Source organism: Lucilia sericata, unplaced genomic scaffold (assembly GCF_015586225.1).
Source record: "Lucilia sericata isolate MDLA Ls3-8-SP2 unplaced genomic scaffold, ASM1558622v1 Contig000452F_arrow, whole genome shotgun sequence".
NCBI classification, from domain to species: Eukaryota; Metazoa; Arthropoda; class Insecta; order Diptera; family Calliphoridae; genus Lucilia; species Lucilia sericata.
Window position 1 is genome coordinate 177,929 of NW_023994467.1, and position 19,679 is coordinate 197,607.

Genomic DNA, 19,679 nt, shown 5'->3' on the forward strand with positions numbered 1-19,679 from the left:
AGTACGAAAAGGTACCAGAAAAATACTCAATTTTAGATTTTCATTCACACAAGTCCCTGAATGCTTAGTTTTGAGTTTATACAGTGGCGAGCAAAACTGGATACATGTTTAGCCAATAAGACTTTAAAATGCTATAAAACCCATAAAATAAAGGAGAAATAATTAAGTTTTCAATTTAAAATATTCAGTAAAACAATATAAAAAGAAAACAAAATTAAATTCATGATAATTAAATATTAATCTAAAGATTAAAACATATTTATAAATAAAGTCGAAGTATCAAGTTTTGCACGTTTTAAAAAAAATTTGATTTTTAATATTTTGTGCAAAGTCCTTTTGCTTTTATGACACTTTTTATACGTTTAGGCGTACTTTTGACCAAGGTCTCAATGGTCCGGTGCGGAATACTAGACCACTCCGTTTGTACTCTCGACCAAAGTTCTTTAAGATTTCTTGGTGCATTATCGAATTGCGCAAGACGTTTTTTTAACAAAGCCCATAAATTTTCAATTGGATTGATTTCCGGGCATTGAGTTGGCTATTGTATCGTTTGAAAATTCTGCGCTGAAAGCCAATTCTTTACGATTTTTGCCGTATGCTTCGGATCCCCATCCTGTTGGAGTATAACCTCTGACTCTGGATATGCACATTCTTCCACAAAATCTGGAATATTGGATTGAAAATGCTCAAATAATCCTCCTTTTTCATCTAGCATCTAATTTTACTAAAGAACCGAGATTCTACAAAGTAAAACAAGCCCACACCATCAGACTACCACTCGCATGTTTCACCGTTTCTTTTACTTGGTGCTTTTTTAAGCTTTCATAAGGGCGGTGCCAGTAATATTCCTTGCCATCAGACTGAAAACGATTAGTTTTCGTTTCATCGGACCATATAACCCTTCATCGGACCATATAACCCTTTTCCAGTCATCAACACTCCAATTTTTGTGCTTCTTGCTAAATTTAAGACGATCCTTCACATTTTTTTCTGATAACGCTGGTGTTTTCTGCTTTACGGCTGATATAAGGCCAATTCTACGAAGAGCTCCCCGGACTGCCCATTCACTTAAGGACTTATTTATGGCGACTATAGCCTGTTTTTTGTGTCAATAAACACTCCATAGTTCTGGCATCTCTCTCCAAAAGCAAACACGATCGACATTTCTTAACTTCTGGTGTGCTTATATTTTTTCTTTTTCGCACTTGTAGCACTCTTCGGTGGCAAATTCCTAACTTCTTGGCAATTTGACGAGCACAGTAATTATTTTTTGTCATTTCGACCATTTGGTTTCCCAATAAACTTAATATTTTTCTAATTAAAACTAGAAAATTAAAATATTTGCAAAAAAATTACAAGTATGACTCAAAAATGGTAACAGTTTGTTTTGATGCTTTCTTCAAAGGTAAATCAAGTAGCAGTACTCAAATTCATTGTTATTTTTAAATTTACTTGTGTTGCTAGATTAATTAAATTTAAACATGCAAAAGTGGATACATAGACTTTTTTAATAAAATTAACTAAAACTTGAGATAAAGTTTCAATATTCGCGAATTTTCTATTGTTTTATTATCTTATTCTTCTATTGCTTATTTCAAAATCAATAATATTATTGGGTTTTTAACATACACTTGATTGATATGTATCCAGTTTTGCTCGCCATTGTATGTTTAATATAATTGAAAACTGAAAAAGCATCAGTTGATGAACGAAAAAGTACCAAAGGTTCTCCTTTACAGGTATTAGAAAAGTATTATAGAAAATTCAAAAAGTACATTTTGGAGAACGAACAAGTACCAAAAAGTCCTCTTTTATAGGTTCTCATTTACTCCCATTTTTTTCTGGGCTCTACATTCTTAATTTCATGTTTCTAGGTTCAATATTCAGAAAATACAAAAAGTACATTTTGGAGAACGAAAAAGTACCACAAGGTCCCCTTTTATTGGTTCTCACTTACGTGAGGCACTTCATGCTTAATTTCATGTTCTTAGGTTCAATATTATAGAAAATTCAAAAATTACCGTTTAAAGAACGAAAAAGTACCAAAAGCTCCCCTTTTATAGATTTTCATTAACTCCAGACTCCACATGCTTAATATCATGTTTCTAGGATCATATTATAAGATTATATTATAAAAACACAAAACTACCAGTTAAAAAAAAATAGTCCTTTGGACCGGAGTTCCAAGTAACACCCCATTGGTATATTTAGTGTTACTAAATCTATCAATTTCTCCAATTTTATTAAAATTGAATCAGTGAAAATAAAATTTCCCGTTTTTCCCCTTTTGGTATTTTTCTCCCTATTGAAGTAATAAACATTTTATTACAAAAAGTTTCAATATCGTAGTGGGAGCTCATCATTAAGTATCCTTTCACATGTTAATAAATCAGTACATAGTAAACAATGTTTTATGCAAAGAGTGCCAAAAATAGGTACAATTTCCACCCCTTAAACGTTTAAATATTCAAAAAGTACTAAATTCGTATTTTTATTTTATTTTTTTCGTTTTCCAGCTTATGCTTCCATAATCTGGTGGACTGATTTATACAAAAATTGCAGTATCAAACTACTACATGCTGCTTGGGTATAAGTGGTGCCATGTGTACTACTTCAACCAAGGCTCTGGAAACGTTGCTAGATATTCCACCCATTGAAACATATTTAAGCTATAAGACGGCGCTTACAGCCGAACGGCTCTTTACTTTAGGCGAACCTGCCAAAAGCGGTTATAGGACACGTCATCAATGTATACTGGTTATACACAATCATCGGACGTGCCAGACGCATACCAGACACAGAATATGTCGGAAACATTGAAACGCTGATCCCAAATAGAATGTCTTGGTCAAGCGGAACATTAGAGCAAATACCAGTAGGAATCCGTTATTACAGAGGCAGAAGTCCGAGCAATAAATGCGTAAATAGGATTAGAATAAATATGGCGCCCACAGCGCTTAATATATTTACTGATAGCCAGAAGGCAATTAGGGCGATATCAGGTGATAGAATTAAATCTAAGACCGTATTTGATTGTAAGAAAGCTTTAACTTAATACTCTCCCAGAGGTAAGGTTTACATCATATGGGTACAAGCCCACTCGGGAGTATTCGGCAACGAAAGGGCGAATGTAATAGCTTTAAAGGGAAGGGAGCTCGAGGCAGTTAACCTGACAAACGCAAAACCATTCGACGCAACAAAAGCTGAACTAAAAATATGGGTGAGAGAATCCCATAAGAATAATGAAACAGTGGGTAGAACCACGAAGATCCTATGGGGTGACCCTGATGAGAGCAAGACGAAAAATGAGCAAGGTTGAAGTTAGTATGATGGTACGTATTCTGAGTGGACACACAGGATTACGAGCACATCTATGTAAAATTGAACGCGCGGATTCAGACGAATGTAGAGCTTTTGGAGAGGACAGTGAAACTCTGGAACACTATCTATGTCACTGCCAGGCATTCGTCGAAGTAAGATCCAAGTATCTTGGAAGTGATGTTATTCCGGAAATAACATTCCTGACTAACACTGATTGGAATATTCTTAGGAATTACGTCCAGGAAACTGAGTTTCTGAACACTGAAAAATAATTCATTCAGTAATTTTTTTTCATGATAAGGAGCGCACAACAGGCCCGACAGTGGCCTTGGTGTATTTCTTCGGATTTGATGTAGTATACATCCTCCTATCAAACTAACCATTTTTTCGTTAGGTTATGAAGGAGTCAAAAATATTTTTTGTATGTTCATTGGTTTAAAAGATACATGAGATGCAAAGAAAGTACCAAAATACAGTTTTTACCCGTGTATTCCATAAATGGGCCGAATTTGAAAAAAGTGCCAGACATCTATCCACGTATTTTTGAAATGAACGACAATAAGCTTTAAACTGTTTTAGTATCTTTTCTAGTTTAGGTTACCGAATTTACCCGTTTTTACACCCTAAACACTCGAATTTCCAAAAATCCCGTCTTGGTGGATCTTTTTGGTGGGAGACCAATCTCCTGTCCAAATTTCAAAGCTTTAGCTTCAACCGTTTAGGCTGTGCGTTGATGAATCAGTCAGTCAGTCAGTGAGTCAGTAACGTTAGAATTTTATATATATAGATAAATCACAGTATCTTTATTTTTAATCAAGTTATTATACCCTCCACCACCATCAGTGGTAATAGAGGGTATAAATAACTTTGTCATTCCGTGTGTAACACCAAGAAATAATCATCTTTGACCCAACAAAGTATATATATTCTGGGTCCTTATCAAATTCTTAGTCAATCTAGTTATGTCCGTCTGTCTGTGTAAACCACGCTCACGATAAAACGAAGCAATAGAATTTAACCAAATTCACCCACGATGTTCTTCGTTTTCCTAAGTTGTTTGGTATTGAAAATGAGCAAAATCGGTTCACATCGGGAAAAGTTACGATTGAAAATTTAAAACAAATCCGAAAAAAATAAGTTTCTACACGAGAGCTTGATCCCTGTAGAAAATTGGCGGAATCGGCCCACAACTTCATATACCTTCTCATACAAATGTACATATTCCCGGAAAATTAGTTTATTGTCGATAGAATGTCGATATCTTTACAAAATTTTGCACTTTAAGGTTTTACGTCAAAATAATTGATAGAGAAGAAAAATTTTCTGCATCGGTCCATAATTGGTCCCCTCCCGAAAATCGCTTAAACGCACATAACTCATTACTAAATTAAAATATCCACACAAGATTTGGCACAAATATTTATTTTATATACAGAAATGTTACTGTATTTTTTTCGGATCGGTCCATATTTGGTCGTAGCTCCCATACAAGGTCCGCTTTAGAAAAACACTTAAACGCTTATAACTTATTACAAAATAATGATATCCATACAAAATTTGTCACAAATGTTACTTTTGTACTCGAAAATGTTATTTTAAAATTTATTCACGATCGGTCCATTTTTGGTCATAGCTCCCATACAAGGATCCTTCTTGAAATCGCTTAAACGCACATAAATCATACTAAATTAAGATATCCATAAAAGATTTGGCACAAATATTTCTCTTATAAAAAGAAATGTTACTGTAGATGTTTATTCCGGATCGGTCCGTATTTGGTCGTAGCTCCCATACAAGGTCCCCTTCAGAAAAACACTTAAACGCACATAACTCATTACCAAATAAGGATACCCATACAAAATTTGGCAGAAATATTACTTTTGTAATTTAAAATTTATTTAGATCGGTCCATATTTTGCTTTTATATACAGAAATGTAGCTGCAAATTTTTTTACGATCGGCCTACAATTGGTCACAACTCCCATAATAGGTCACTTCTCGAAAATATCTTCCCTGATAGCAAACTTGAGCTCAATTTTGGATACATGAACTAAATACCCAGTAAAAAATTTTTATACTTTAGGAAGCTAAAAAGGGAAGTAACTGCATCTGTATTCGCTTACTATTAAGCCTTACTGAGAAGCAGGAAATAAGGGAATACCAATGATAGGAGTAATTTCATAATGTAAGCTGAAAAAAATTAAAAGCTTACTACTATCCCTTACAGAGAAGCAGATTGTAAGTGAAATATTTAAATAATATTTAAGCTTACTAGTGGGAATGCTTCCAAGTGGGAATTCGCTATATAAAAATCATGCCTTATCGAAGCAGGTTTGTAAGGGAGAAAATTGCTTCGTTCCCTTACAAACCTGCTTGCATGTAAGCTCCAATTTTTACTGGGTAGTCACTAAAAGGCTCAACTTTATGTTTCTCAGTGCTATGTTAAAAAATTTACAAAAACTAAATACATTACTTTCTAATTTTGATCATAATTTTGTTAAATTTTAGTGCGTTTTATTATACCAAAAGGAAACTTAAATGATAATAATTAGATAGAATAAAAATTTCAAAAACGAACACTTTTTAATACTCTAACAAGATAATGTAATGCAGAATCATTCTTGCTCTCAAAATTCAGAAGAATAAGTGTTTGCACATTTCAGTAAATATATTTATTTCGTTGTGTGATACATTGTGAAATTTTGATTTTGTAATAAATTGTGTTAATTTAAAATTTAATATATAATAAACATAAAACAAATTTTAAATTATTCATAATGTAAGAAAAAAGAGAAATAAAGAAAATGTATTATAAAGTCGCTTTTATAACATAAAAGAGTGTAAAATTAGAACAATTTCCATTTTCCTTACTGGAAATTTACTACTTTTACGCACTTTTATAAAAAAAAATTACTTGAAACTGAAACGAAATCGACTCAGTATTAAACAGGCGGAACAGTTTCTTCCGAACGGGGTCACTTTTCATTCACTCAGATTATACCAAATTAGATTGTTTTAAACTTTAAGCTGTTAAGTTATGGTCACAATTTGGATAGAAATTGTTGGTAGAATTTTACCGTATTTAACTAGTTATATTTGTATTTCCTTAAACCTTTCACACATATACAAATTATTAATTATAGCTAAAGCATATTTTAGGGCGCTGTAAAAATATAAAAGAAAATGGTAATGTTCAATAAATCTTGCATTTATAGCAAGATTTAAGTTATTTAAATCTGGGAGTTTTCTATTAAAATACACGAGAAAACTTTTTTCTACAAATATTTGATTAATTAAAAAGTATTAATATAAAAGTATTAAAGTTAAGTATTAAAGATTCGGCACAGCCGAATATAGCACTCTAACTTGTTTTTTAATAGTTTTCTCACATATGATTTTGAAATGTATTCAAAAATTATTCTTTTTGCTTCACAAGTATTTTTATTGGACCACAAAATTTTTTATTTTTCTTTTTGTAGCAATAGAACCACTGTTTTCCACTTCACCGAACGTACACTTTTAGTTTAAGTTATACTTCATCAAAAAAATCTCTAATATACCACTGACTGAAGAATGATTAATTTAAGAAAATTTTGATTAATCACGTTGCCCGCCAAAATATAAGATAAAGAGCTTTTTCTTCACCGGCAACGATATAGATCAATTCATGTTCTTTGAATTGTTGTCTATATGTTGCTGAAATGTTCGATGGATAGTAATTATTTCCTAAGAACAAATGAAAACGACCGTGGTACCGAGAAAAGTAAAAAGAGCTTTTATTATTTCAAAAAATGTTCCTAAAGCCTAACAATTGATCTTGTAAACATGGGCTACACTGCACATTGAGGTCTCCTTTAAGTAAACTTGGCATAAAGTAAATATTTAGAAATTGTCTTTTTGATAAAAATTTAATATGCCTGGAAAGATAAGACTTTTTTCTGTATAACGCCATCATTAGTTTTCCCATTTTTATTGTATAGGCCTTTAGATGATGCAGCAAAGTTTATGTTTTTATGTATATTTTTCTACAAGTTTTTTTTATTATTTAATACCATAACTTTTTTTGTACGAATCTACCATTTAATACAAGTTTCTAAAAATTTCCTTTTTTTGTACCAAATATACTATTGTTATGTATGAAAAGGTGTTATTTTAAATCGCCTTTACAGACAAAGATTTAATATTTAACGACTTTTTAAAATACTATTTTTTATAGATATTTATTTTTTTTTTTAAATTTTTAAAAGTGAAAAAGTACAATTTGGTCACTGATGGCCTCTAAGCGACCATATCCCAAAGATACTCTGAAATCTTCTCAATAACAACAAAATTAAAATGTTTACCTCTATGGCATTTAGGCTCACTTTTCTAACAGTCCATGATATGAAAATATTTACATTTTATTTAAAATCTAATTAGTGAATGCGAAATGAATTGATTTAAATAATCAGTAAAATAGTATAAACTAGTAAAATAATGATTGGATATGCTATTGATGGATGCTTTATTGGTTTTACATTCTTGTAAATAAGTTTTGCAAGAATATTAGACGGAATCTGTTTGTACGGAAAAAATGCTTGATGAGAAGAGTAACTCTCATGAGAGTCTGGTATCACTTGAAAGATTTTTAAAGCCTAATACACCGGTATATAAACCATTTATTATCATGTTAGCGATTTTTAGTGACAAAATGTAGGAAATAAAAGAGCTTTTTGTATAATTCCCTATCCCAAATCCTATATAACTGTAAACAGAACTTTTCAATCCAAAATAGCCCAATCGTCTTCCGCGAAAGTAATTAGGATATCTATAAATGTAATAAAAATGTACCGTAAATAAAATTTAAAAAAAATTTGTTTTTAAATTTTTGCAAAACAAATTGCATTAAGTGCAACTTTTCCTTTTTTACTTCGTATCTAGAGGACTTCCTCTATCCATCGATACCCATAATTTATACCAAAATATTATAGCTTAGTTAATGCCAAGTTTTGTTCAGGGAGACCCCACTTTGCACTGTTGTTCTATTATTATTTGTTTCTCACATCCAATGAATGGTTACTTACACTCCCGCTCACTTAAATAGGTTCACTGTTTTGATTACAATCAAATTAATTTTTTGCAAAAACTAATGGACTAATTAGTAATATTAAAATTTTAAATAATAACATGATGTCTTAGGTATCACTAGTGATACAAAAATTAGCGCAATACCAGATAGCGGATTTTTAATAATTTTTTTCTAACATGCTACGTTTTTTAGCCATATTTTATTGGCTCACTTGATTAGGTTCAATCAGAATAAAATCAGTTTACTGCTGGCAGTGAGTAAAATCCATTCATATTCTAGTGCCTGTGAATATAGACAATATATTTTTTAACAAATAGGTTGCGGTGAGGCATTTACTAAAGAATAAAATGACAAAATTCAAGCGTTTTTGGAAACTGTCCAAAATTACAGGAATTTGGCAAAAAAAATTGGACAAATTCAGAATGTTATTCACAATTGTGTAAGAAAACAGTTTGAATATTAAGAAAGCATAAATGGAACTACATATAGAGTCAAAACAAAAGCGGACAGATGAGATTTCATAAAATTTGCTTCCAAGTCAAGTGATTCTGTAGCAAAAATTAGAGAAAAAGTGGATGTTACAGCAAGCCTAGCTACAGTAAAACGAATCATTTAGATGAGGAGACCAGGTTACTGTCAGTCAGACAACATAATGTGTTGTTGACTAGACAGTTCCTGTTGGCATGACATCTGCCTATTCACCCCAACCATCAGATTGTGATGGAGGATCCCCCTCCCAGGCACATCCGGATGGACTTCCGACGCTTTCGCAGCGACATCAAAGACGTCATACCATCGGACGTCGACAGACTGTCAATTGCAAGCGCCCGGGAAATGTTGCATCAAATGGCGGTCACCGAGGCCATTAATGGCTACAGATGCAACAGAGTCCTAAATGAACACCCCCTGCGATATCGGAAAGTGAGAGACAATTACTCAGGCACTCTAGAACCACCTTGGTACAATTAAGAGCCGGCTGGTGCAGTTTCCTCAACTGCTACCGTGAACGTATCGTTCCAGGCACTTTAAATCGTTGCCCAGCCTGTCATCTAAGTCCTCATGACACGGTGCATTTATTCAATTTTCCAGCTAGGTCTACAAATTTGCGCCCCATAGACCTATGGTTAAGACCGACTGAGGTGGCACAGTTTCTCCAGCTCCCCCTTCCACCCACAGACACAAACTCAAATAATTAAGTATTTATTACTCTAATTTCAGGAAAGAACTATCGGCCACAGTCGAACTGTTACAACAACAACAGTAAAACGAATTGTAAGAAGGGCCAAGGCTTTAGAAATATTAAAAAATTAATAAAAGCCACTCCAATTGCCACTAGTAAAGAGAAATACTCTTCAGTTTGCACGTGAACACATGATTATAAAAAGCTATATCAACATCTTGTTTTTTCGAATGAAAAAATGTTTAAATTAGAAGGTCCAGATCGATATAATCATTATATCGATTGTTTGCATAGCTGTTGATGATATGGGATGTAGTGGGGGGCAATTTCGTATTATGAAACATGTGAGCTTAAATTTCTTTCATATAGTACGAATTGTAATAATTGTAATGCCATACTGGAAACCGGTTTTTTAATATTTTGCGATATTTTTGAAACATTGCCGTGGATATTTCAAAAATATAATGCCCCGATCCATACCGCTAGGGCTGTAAAAGGGTGGATTTGAAGCCAGAATGTAAAAATTTTGGAGTGGCCTCCATAATCTTCTCATCTATTTATTATTGAAAAGGTTTCGGATATTCTTTCTCGTAATGTGTATAGATCGGGCTGACAGTATGACATAAAAGAAGCCTAAATTGAAGAAACTAAAAAGGCTTGGACCGAAATTTCGTTGCCATTACTTAAGAATCTTTATAACTCTTTATCATCTCGAATTTTCGGAGTTATATCAAGTAACGGCGGATATGTTCCTTAGTAAATCTTTTCTAAAACCTTGTAAAAATGTTTATAAAATAAAAAAGTTTCATGAAAAATGTTGTTGTTTTTGTCAATTAAAGATGACGAACCTATTCAAATGAGCCAAAAAAAATATTGTTCAAAAACGTAGTATTTTAGAAAAAAAAAAATATTAAAAATCGGTTATTAAGTATTGCACTAATGTTTGTCTATCTAGTAGGGTGATCGACTCGATTTTTCAACCGGTTTTAAAACCGGTTTTTTCTGCTTTACCAGTGTCGGTTTTTTCTTAATGTTGATTTTTCGAATATCGAATAACCCGGTTTTTTCACTTTTTAAAAACCGGTTTCGGATACTTTTATTTGCTTTGTATTCAAAGATTATTTAAATGAAATTTTTAAGTAAATAATAATACAGCTAAATTTTAAAAATATTTGAGTCGATGAACTAGCGTATATTTTTCTAAAGCTCCTTTGGTTAAACTTTTTTGATTTTCCTAATTAATTAAAAAAATTTATTTGTAAAATTGATAAGTGTTTGATAAAATTTTATCAATCTTAAGATTATATTCCAATTACAATAATTAATTTACGGCTGAAATTTTATGGAAGTGTTGGAATGCCTATGCAAATTTCCTAAACAGGGCTTTTAAAATAAGCTAGGATTTCATAGTACCTTATGTTTAACAGAAGTGTCCCACTTTTTTCCTAATTTTTTTATATTAATGAAATAATGTAAATCAGACGACTAGATCTACAGTTATAATCTTTTAAACTGTTAAAAATCATTTCGGGCCATGTTTTATTAATCAAATTTAAACATAAACATTAAGTTTTTCAAATTAAAATATATTTTTTTATTTATAATGAAAAACCGGGTTACCGGTTTTTTCTGAATTTGAAAAATATCAACCGGTTTTTTTTAAATGTCAACTATTCGAACTATTCGAAAACCGGTTTTTGGAAAATGTCGAATAATCGATCACCCTACTATCTAGTGATATATAAGACAACATGGTATTAATTAAAATTTTAATATAATCAATTAGTCCATTATTTTTTGCAAAATATTAATTTGAATGTAAACAAAACAGTGAACCTATTTAAGTGAGCGGGAGTGTATATTCAAAATATGCAAAAACAAAATACATACATGAAATAAGTTTCGAAATTTAATAAATTGCATTTTTAAGATCAACAACAATATGCTTGTAATAAGAATTGGAGTGAGAAACAAATTATAAAAAATTAACGGGTCATTACCAAAAACAGTGATAAGTATAAGCAAAAATAATATCAAATTACAGTGACGAAAGTGAGCCAAAAATGTGAACATATCTTAAATACATTACAAAATACAAGCATTATCTGTTATTTTCCATGAAAACATACTTACATTATCATAGTAATTTTAAATGTATTTTTAACAATGAATAATAAACTATACTGCATAGTATAATACAATACAAATAGGATTTAAAAAATATTTTGAATTAGAAATTATATAGAAAATTTTTTGGTGCAACTGTATATTATGAATGAAAAAGTGTGTCTTATTCAAAAAGGGGCGAAAAGTAGCAAGAAAGGAAAAAAGTCGCAAATTTAGTTAGTCGTTTTGACAAAGGGTCCCAAATGTCGCAAGCCGCTATATATAACAATATAAATCAATCGCCTATTATTCCCTTTTTTTAAATACGGATAGAATTTCATTTGATTTTTCATGTGTAGAGCCGTAAGTAAAATCTTACTGTCTAAAGCCATATTATGAGTTTCAATTCAGTACGGGTACTATGAATGAGAATAAATTGAAATTCAATTGTTAAAACTGAATTCGTCTAAGTAGAATTAAAATGAATCGAATAAGCCAGGGTGATATAAATAACAAATTTATTACATTAAATACCTTTTTCTACATCTTGTTCCTCCTCGATTTCACTTTCGTTTTCAACAACACACACATCATTATTTTTATTAGTTATATTGGTCAAATTGATATTTTCCGACACCTTTTTATGTTGTCCACTCAATGGATTATCTGAAGTAGTCGTATCGTTTATGTTTTCGTCAATATTACACTTCTTTAATTGTATTTTTCTACACTTTGGTTGCAGTTTTTGAGAACATGAATTTGGCTTACCATCCAAGACACTATTTTTACCAGTATTCATGTTATTAACTTTTACATCTTGCTCATATTGTTGATATCGCATTTCGTTTACATTTTTAGCGCTAGAAGATAAATCGTTTGAACATCCAACATTTTTCTGTATCTGCAGAGAATTTGATAAACCATTATCAGGATGATTGTGATCTTTGTTTATTTTTCTTTGCAAGGCATGATTAAACTGACATTTTTGTTGCAAATTTAAATTCTGATGTTTTCGATATTGTGGACTTGTGAAAATAAATTGTTGTTGGTGGTGTCTCATGGTTTGAAAGTTATTTACTTCTTCATTAGTATTTTTAACTTGTAGATTGGAGGTTCTAAAAATAAAAAATATATAATAATAAACAATCTAGTTTTATAATAAATTTATAAACATATTGACTATACTGTTGACATTGACAAGAAAAAACAGTAAGTATTAGGGTGTCAATTATTCATGTTTAAAATTATTCGAATAAAAATGTACTATATTTTATCATTCGATTAGTAGATTATATTTGAAAAATTGTTTTTTTTTTTTTTTTTTTGACCAAGTTGTTCAATAACCGATTTTCTTAAAGATGCTTTATATGGGCAATATGGTTACATATGCAATAAAATCGATAAAAAACTTCTGTATACAACATCAAATCCGACCACACAACAGGCCACTATCGTACCTGTTGTGTGCTGCTTTTCATCTTTTAATGTTCTGAAACTCAATTTCCTGGCCGTAATTCCTAAGAATTTCGCAATCAGTGTTCGTGAAAAATGTTCCGCTTGACGAAGACATTCTATCTGGGCTCAGTGTTTCAAAGTTTCCGACATATTCTGTGTCTGGTACGCGATCAGGCACATCTGATGATTGTTTATAGCCTTCCAATGTGTCCAGTATACATTAATGTCCTATAACCTAGTTTTCCTATGATTATGTTATGAGCCGTTCGGTTGTAAGTGCAGCCTCATACCTTAAATATGTTTCAATGGGTGAAATATCTAACAACGTTTCTAGAGACTTGCTTAACGTTGTGCTTATGGCACTTCTTGTACCCAAGAAGAATGTACGCTGAACTCCCTGTTGTAGTTTAATATTACACTTTTTATCCAACGAAGTCAACCAGACTTCTTGCCCAGGAAACAGGGTTCAGTATATCATGAATTCCATGAGAAATCAATTAAGAATTGACCGATGGTCCTCAAATTTCTTTAATTTTTTGTAAACACATACTCTATTAGACATATATGACATATCTACATTAAATTCTTAAAAATTCCAAAAAACGCGAGTTTTTGTTCGAAAACTACAAAAAATTTATATCGGATTTTGTTGATAAAACACAATCTAATTCTATGGCTGTGCTCTTTCATTCTAATATAATGTTATATTAAAGTTTAGGTTTAAGATAGTGCATTTTTTATGGAAATGCATTTTTTGAATGCATTTTTTATGGAAATGCACTTTTTGAATGCATTTCTGATATCGTTCTCCCTGTTTAAATTTTTTTAATGTACATTAATCGATTATTTTGCATCTTTTTATGCAAAATATAAAAATATTTTTTTGTGACGTGCAATATATATTTTTGTCGATTTTTTTAAATGTTTTATATTCCAAAAATTTTTAAATTTTATTGATATTTTATGCATTTAACAGAATTCAAAACTGCTTAAAATACATTACTGGTCGGAATTGAGATGCAAATATTTAAATTCGACTGCAACTAATGTTATTTTTTCAGATAAATGCATTTTTGATGAAAATGCATATTGTGTGCATTTTCTACATTGTTCTTCATGTTTAACATATTGTAAGTGCATTATTGATAAATCTTTAATTTCTTATATAAAATAAAAATGTGTATATTTTTGATGGTCATTCGATCTAACTTAAACTAAAAAAAATAATTTTCAAAATATCGCGAAAAATGATGCTTGAATATTCGTTTAATAAAAAAATTATTTTATATAATATAAAAAATAGCAAATTTTGATTTATGATATTCTAAAATACTGTCAACAGAGCGAACGACTTTGAAAACGTACTTAAGGTGCACTTGCATCAAAAATGCATTTATCTTCAAAAATATTATTTAGAAATGCTTTTTGATGGAAGTGAAATTAGTTGTAATCGAATTCAAATATTTGCATCCCAATTCTGATCAGTATTGTATTTTAAAGCAGTTTTAAATTCTGTTAAATGCATAAAATATCAATAAAAAGTTAAAATTTCTAATATAAAACATTTAAAAAAAAATCGATGTAAGGCACGTCACAAAAAAACACTTTTATAATTTGCATAAAAAGGTTCAAATAATCGACTTATGCATTTTTAAAACTTTTTAAACAGGGAGAACGATTTCAAAACTGCATTCGAAAAGTGCATTGTCATAAAAAATGCACTATTTTAATTATTATAATGAAAGAGCACAGCCATAGTATTAGATTGTGTTTTAAATAAACAAAATGCGATGTAAGGTAGGTAGGTAGGTCGATAGGAGGATGTATACTACATCAAATCCGAAGAAATACACCTAGGCCACTATCGGGCCTGTTGTGCGCTCCTTATCATGAAAAAAAATTATTTTTCAGTGTTCAGAAACTCAGTTTCCTGAACGTAATTCCTAAGAATTTTCCAATCAGTGTTAGTCAGGAATGTTATTTCCGGAATAACATCACTTCCAAGATACTTGGATCTAACTTCGACGAATGCCTGGCAGTGGCAAAGAAAGTGCTCCAGAGTTTCACTGTCTTCTCCACATGCTCTACATTCGTCTGAATCCGCACGTCCAATTTTGCATAGATGTGCTCGTAGTCCTGTGTGTCCACTCAGAATACGTACCATCATACTAACTTCAGACTTGGTTCTACCCACTGTTTCATTATTCCAAGAGGCCTTATGGGATTCTCTCACCCATATTTTTAGTTCAGCTTTTGTTGAGTCGAATGGTTTTGCGTTTGTCAGGTTAACTGCCTCGAGCTCCCTTCCCTTTAAAGCTATTACATTCTCCCTTTCGTTACCGACTACTCCCGAGTGGGCTGGTACCCATATGATGTGAACCTTACCCCTGGGAGAGTATTCAGTTAAAGCTTTCTTACAATCCAATACGGTCTTAGATTTAGTTCTATCGCCTGATATCGCCCTAATTGCCTTCTGGCTGTCGGTAAATATATTAAGCGCTGTGGGCGCCATATTTATTCAAATCCAATTTACACATTCCGTTATTGCTCGTACTTCTGCCTGAAAGCTTGCGTTATGATTTGGTAAACGGTGGTATATTTCTGTTTCTGGGTCTTCAATATAGGAACCCAACCCCACTTTGTCCCCCAATTTAGAGCCATCCGTGTAACAACAGATTCCTAATGGTATTTGCTCTAATGTTCCGCTTGACGAAGACATTCTATCTGGGATCAGCGTTTAAAAGTTTCCGACATATTCTGTGTCTGGTATACGATCAGGCACGTCCGATGATTGTGTATAACCTTCCAATGTGTCCAGTATACATTGATGACGTGTCCTATAACCGCTTTTGGCCAGTTCGCCTAAAGTAAAGAGCCGTTCGCCTGTAAGCGCCGCCTCATATCTTAAATATGTTTCAATGGGTGGAATATCTAGCAATGTTTCCAGAGCCTTGGTTGAAGTAGTACACATGGCACTACTTATACCCAAGCAGCATGTACGCTGAACTCCCTGTAGTAGTTTGATATTGCACTTTTTGTCTAAAGCAGTCCATCAGATTATTGAAGCATAAGCTAGAATTGGTCTAATTACACTTTTATAAAGAAAATTTGTCATAGTAGGACTAAGACCCCATTTCATGCCTATAGTTCTCCTACATATCGCCCAGCACCGATGTGCCTTGTTGATCCTATCCTCTATGTGGTGTCTCCATTTTAATTTCCGGTCGAGGATAACACCTAAGTACTTAACTTTGTCTGTCACTGGTATCTTGTTGCCCAGGAAGCAAGGTTCAGTATACGTAGACATTTTTGTCTTTCTTGTGAAAAGACAGATTTCCGTTTTTGCCGGGTTAACATTGAGGCCTCTCGGTTGTGCCCAGCTCAAGGCCGTATTCAGAGCCACCTCAGCTCTTCTACACAAGTAATTTGGATCCTTTCCCTTAAAAAGTATTACGACATCGTCTGCATAGCAGACAGGTCTAAGTCCTTTCTCAGTTAGGGTTCTTAGGAGGCTATTAATCGTGGTAACCCAGAGTAAAGGTGACAAAATGCCACCCTGTGGTATACCGCGAAATACCTTTTTCCTGATAATTATATCGTACATCTCACAGCTTATCCATCTGTTCCTTAGCATATGGTTGATCCAGTTACGGAGCACCCGGTCAACACAAAACTGGTCTAGGGATTGGATAAGTGTATCAGTGTGCACGTTATTGAAGGCGCCTTCGATGTCAATGCATACCGCCAGTGTATACAGTTTGCTATCAAAGGATGCACCTATGTAGTGGACAACTTCGTTTAAAGCGGTTTCCACCGATCGTCCCTTTACATAAGCATGCTGCTTAAATTTTAGGTCTTCGTCCGGTATACTGCTTTTCACCATACTATCAACTATCCGTTCCAAAGTATTCAGTAGGAAGGACGTAAGACTTATCGCTCGATAAGACTTAGGTGTCGAATAGCTAGGTTTCCCTGGTTTAGGTATAAATATTACCCTTGCATCCTGCCATTTAATGGGGGTATATGTGAATTTCAAGCATGCAGTGAATATCTGAGACAGATGTACGGAGACCAGTCCCGCCTCCATCTGTAAGAGTGCCGGGAAAATGCCATCCGGCCCTGCAGCTTTATAGGGAGCGAAGCTCTTGATTGCCCCTTTAACCATGTCAGATGTAATAACTATTTCCGTGTTACCCTCCCCTTCCATCAATATCGGTTCATCTATGTTATTCGATATACCGGGTGGAAAATGAGAGTCCATTAGGAGTTTCATTGTCTTCTCCATATCCTCCAGCCTCCTGCCCGTATCATCGACCATAGATTCTGGTTGGACATGAGTTTTGAATAGGAATTTTTTTATCTTCGATACGTCATTTACGCTGTCTACCTGTTCACAGAAAAGTTTCCAGGAGTCTCGTTTGGCTTTACGAACAATTTTCTTATATTCACCAAGTTTACTCATCCCAGTATACTGTGGTCTTTTTACGCCGTGCCCGGTTAAATAGTTTGCGAAGAGTCTTACCAAGGTTCCGGATCTCCCGGTTACCCAGGGTTTCTCCTGGGCAGATCTCCGCTCTCGCAGAGGGCAGCTGTCCTCGAACGATTCAACCAAAGCACTTGTGAGCATTTCTACTTTGGCGTCTATGTCCTCTTTATTTCGACATTGAAAAGTGTCCTGACATAAACGGTTCTATAGTAAGGAACCGAACGTTGTTCAATTAGTTTTAGACTTATTCCGAAACTTTATCGGCTTTGGTGGCGGCCGTAGTATTTTGAATCTTATGTACCGATGGTCAGAAAAGGAGTGCTCGTCCGAAACTCTCCAATCCTGAATTTCGTTTATAAGCTCTTCTGAACATATAGTTATATCCAGGGAAACCAAAATATGCAAATGCATGTTTTTTGTGGTGCGTCGTATGGACTCATGGATAAGATATTTATTTACACGTTTCAGACCAATTTAAGAATTATGGCATCGATTTGTTAGAGCATATTTTTGCATATTTTACCCATAAGAGCATAATTTTGCATGATTTGACTTTTGTAGCATATTTAAGGCATATTTTCGAGTTTTTAGAGCATATTTTACTCTTTTAGTGCATATTTTTAAGTTTTTCGCTTTTTTCATCTTTGAACATTTTTAATTTTCTTTTCAAAACTTTATTTAAAAAAATCAAATTTAATTTTTTTTATTTTTTTTTTTTTAATTTTTTAGCCTATTTTACAATTTTGAAAAAAATTATTTTCTTTGTAGAACTTGAAAACTGCAAAAAATACACTAGTCTCATGAAAACCAATGTTATATTTTTTATTCAATAAAGCATTAAATTTTAAATCGGACATAAAACCGATTACTTTGGATTTCATGACACCAATCCATTTTTATCGTTTAAAAAACTAGTATTGATAACACTGTAAGTATGTCAAAAAGACACAGAAAAACGCCGAGACACCTAAACTTAATTTTGGGTCGTAGAATCTAGTGCACAAAGTATACAAAGGCGTCACGGCAAAAAAATATATTTGTCTCTTTCGCACGATACCATTTCAACTTGTTTTGTTTTGGGTTTCTTTTCAATTTTCTTATTGGAGGTAAGTAAATTATGAGTTAATTGCTGTAAAAAATATAAAATAAAACATCATAATATGTATATATATATAAATAAAACACATAATTTATATGCAATTAAAAATTTTTAAAATTTTGCACAAAATTTATTTTAATTTTGTTTATTTTCTTTTGCTTTGTTGTTCTGTTTACAAAATAGCCTTATATAGTGTTGTTTGTTTTAACGCACTGTGTGTATTAAACCCAAAAATTAGTTTTCTCTGTCTATCGAGACCATTTCAAAAAAAGCTGATTTTAGTGTTTTTGAACTGTCAAAAATTACACCTCTGTATACTTTGTGTCTAGTGGCTTACTCCGTTTTGAAAATTTAGGTCAAAATCGGGAGATATTGTTTTAAAGTATGAACTGTTTATGAGGTGATTTTTTAATTTTTAAATTTTTGAAAAAAGTTTTAACGCATAGACATACGAACTAATTATAAAAAGCTAAATATATGTATATGCACAATTAATTCATAATTTTCTATGCGTGAAAGTTTTTTTTAATTTAAATAATCAAAAAACACCTCAGAAACAGTGTAAACTTTAAAATCCAATATCTCCCGATTTTTACCTAACTTTTCAAAACGGAGTATATCACTAGATTCTACGACCGAAAATTAAGTTCACGTGTTTCGGCGTTTTTCTGTGTGAAACTATGAATACAATTGGAAGAATTGTGTCAAACTTTGTCGTTTGAAATATGTTTTTTTTGGAGACCAAATGGCTTCATGTTATTTATTGGTTATCTGAACGTAAAACAGAGTTCTATTAAACTAGTTCCTCAAACTATCAGATGAATCAATAATAAAAAATCTAGTAGGATGAAATATGACATTAAATATTTATTATTTCATTACAAATTCAGTCTTTTTAAGCTTTTAAAATATAATTTAAAATAATTATTTTTGGAGCATATTTTTTAAATTTTAAGAGCATATT

General features: G+C 32.4%; 1 protein-coding gene across 1 annotated transcript in view; it reads right to left on the reverse strand.

The window, feature by feature from the left end:
- Window positions 1-19,679, reverse strand: part of LOC119605018 (maternal effect protein staufen-like) — a 296,685-nt gene that overhangs the window by 174,977 nt on the left and 102,029 nt on the right. Inside the window, exon 3 of the mRNA XM_037957952.1 lies at window positions 12,210-12,790. Within this exon, the coding sequence (XP_037813880.1) occupies window positions 12,210-12,790 (581 nt within the window). The remainder of the gene's footprint in view (window positions 1-12,209; window positions 12,791-19,679) is intronic.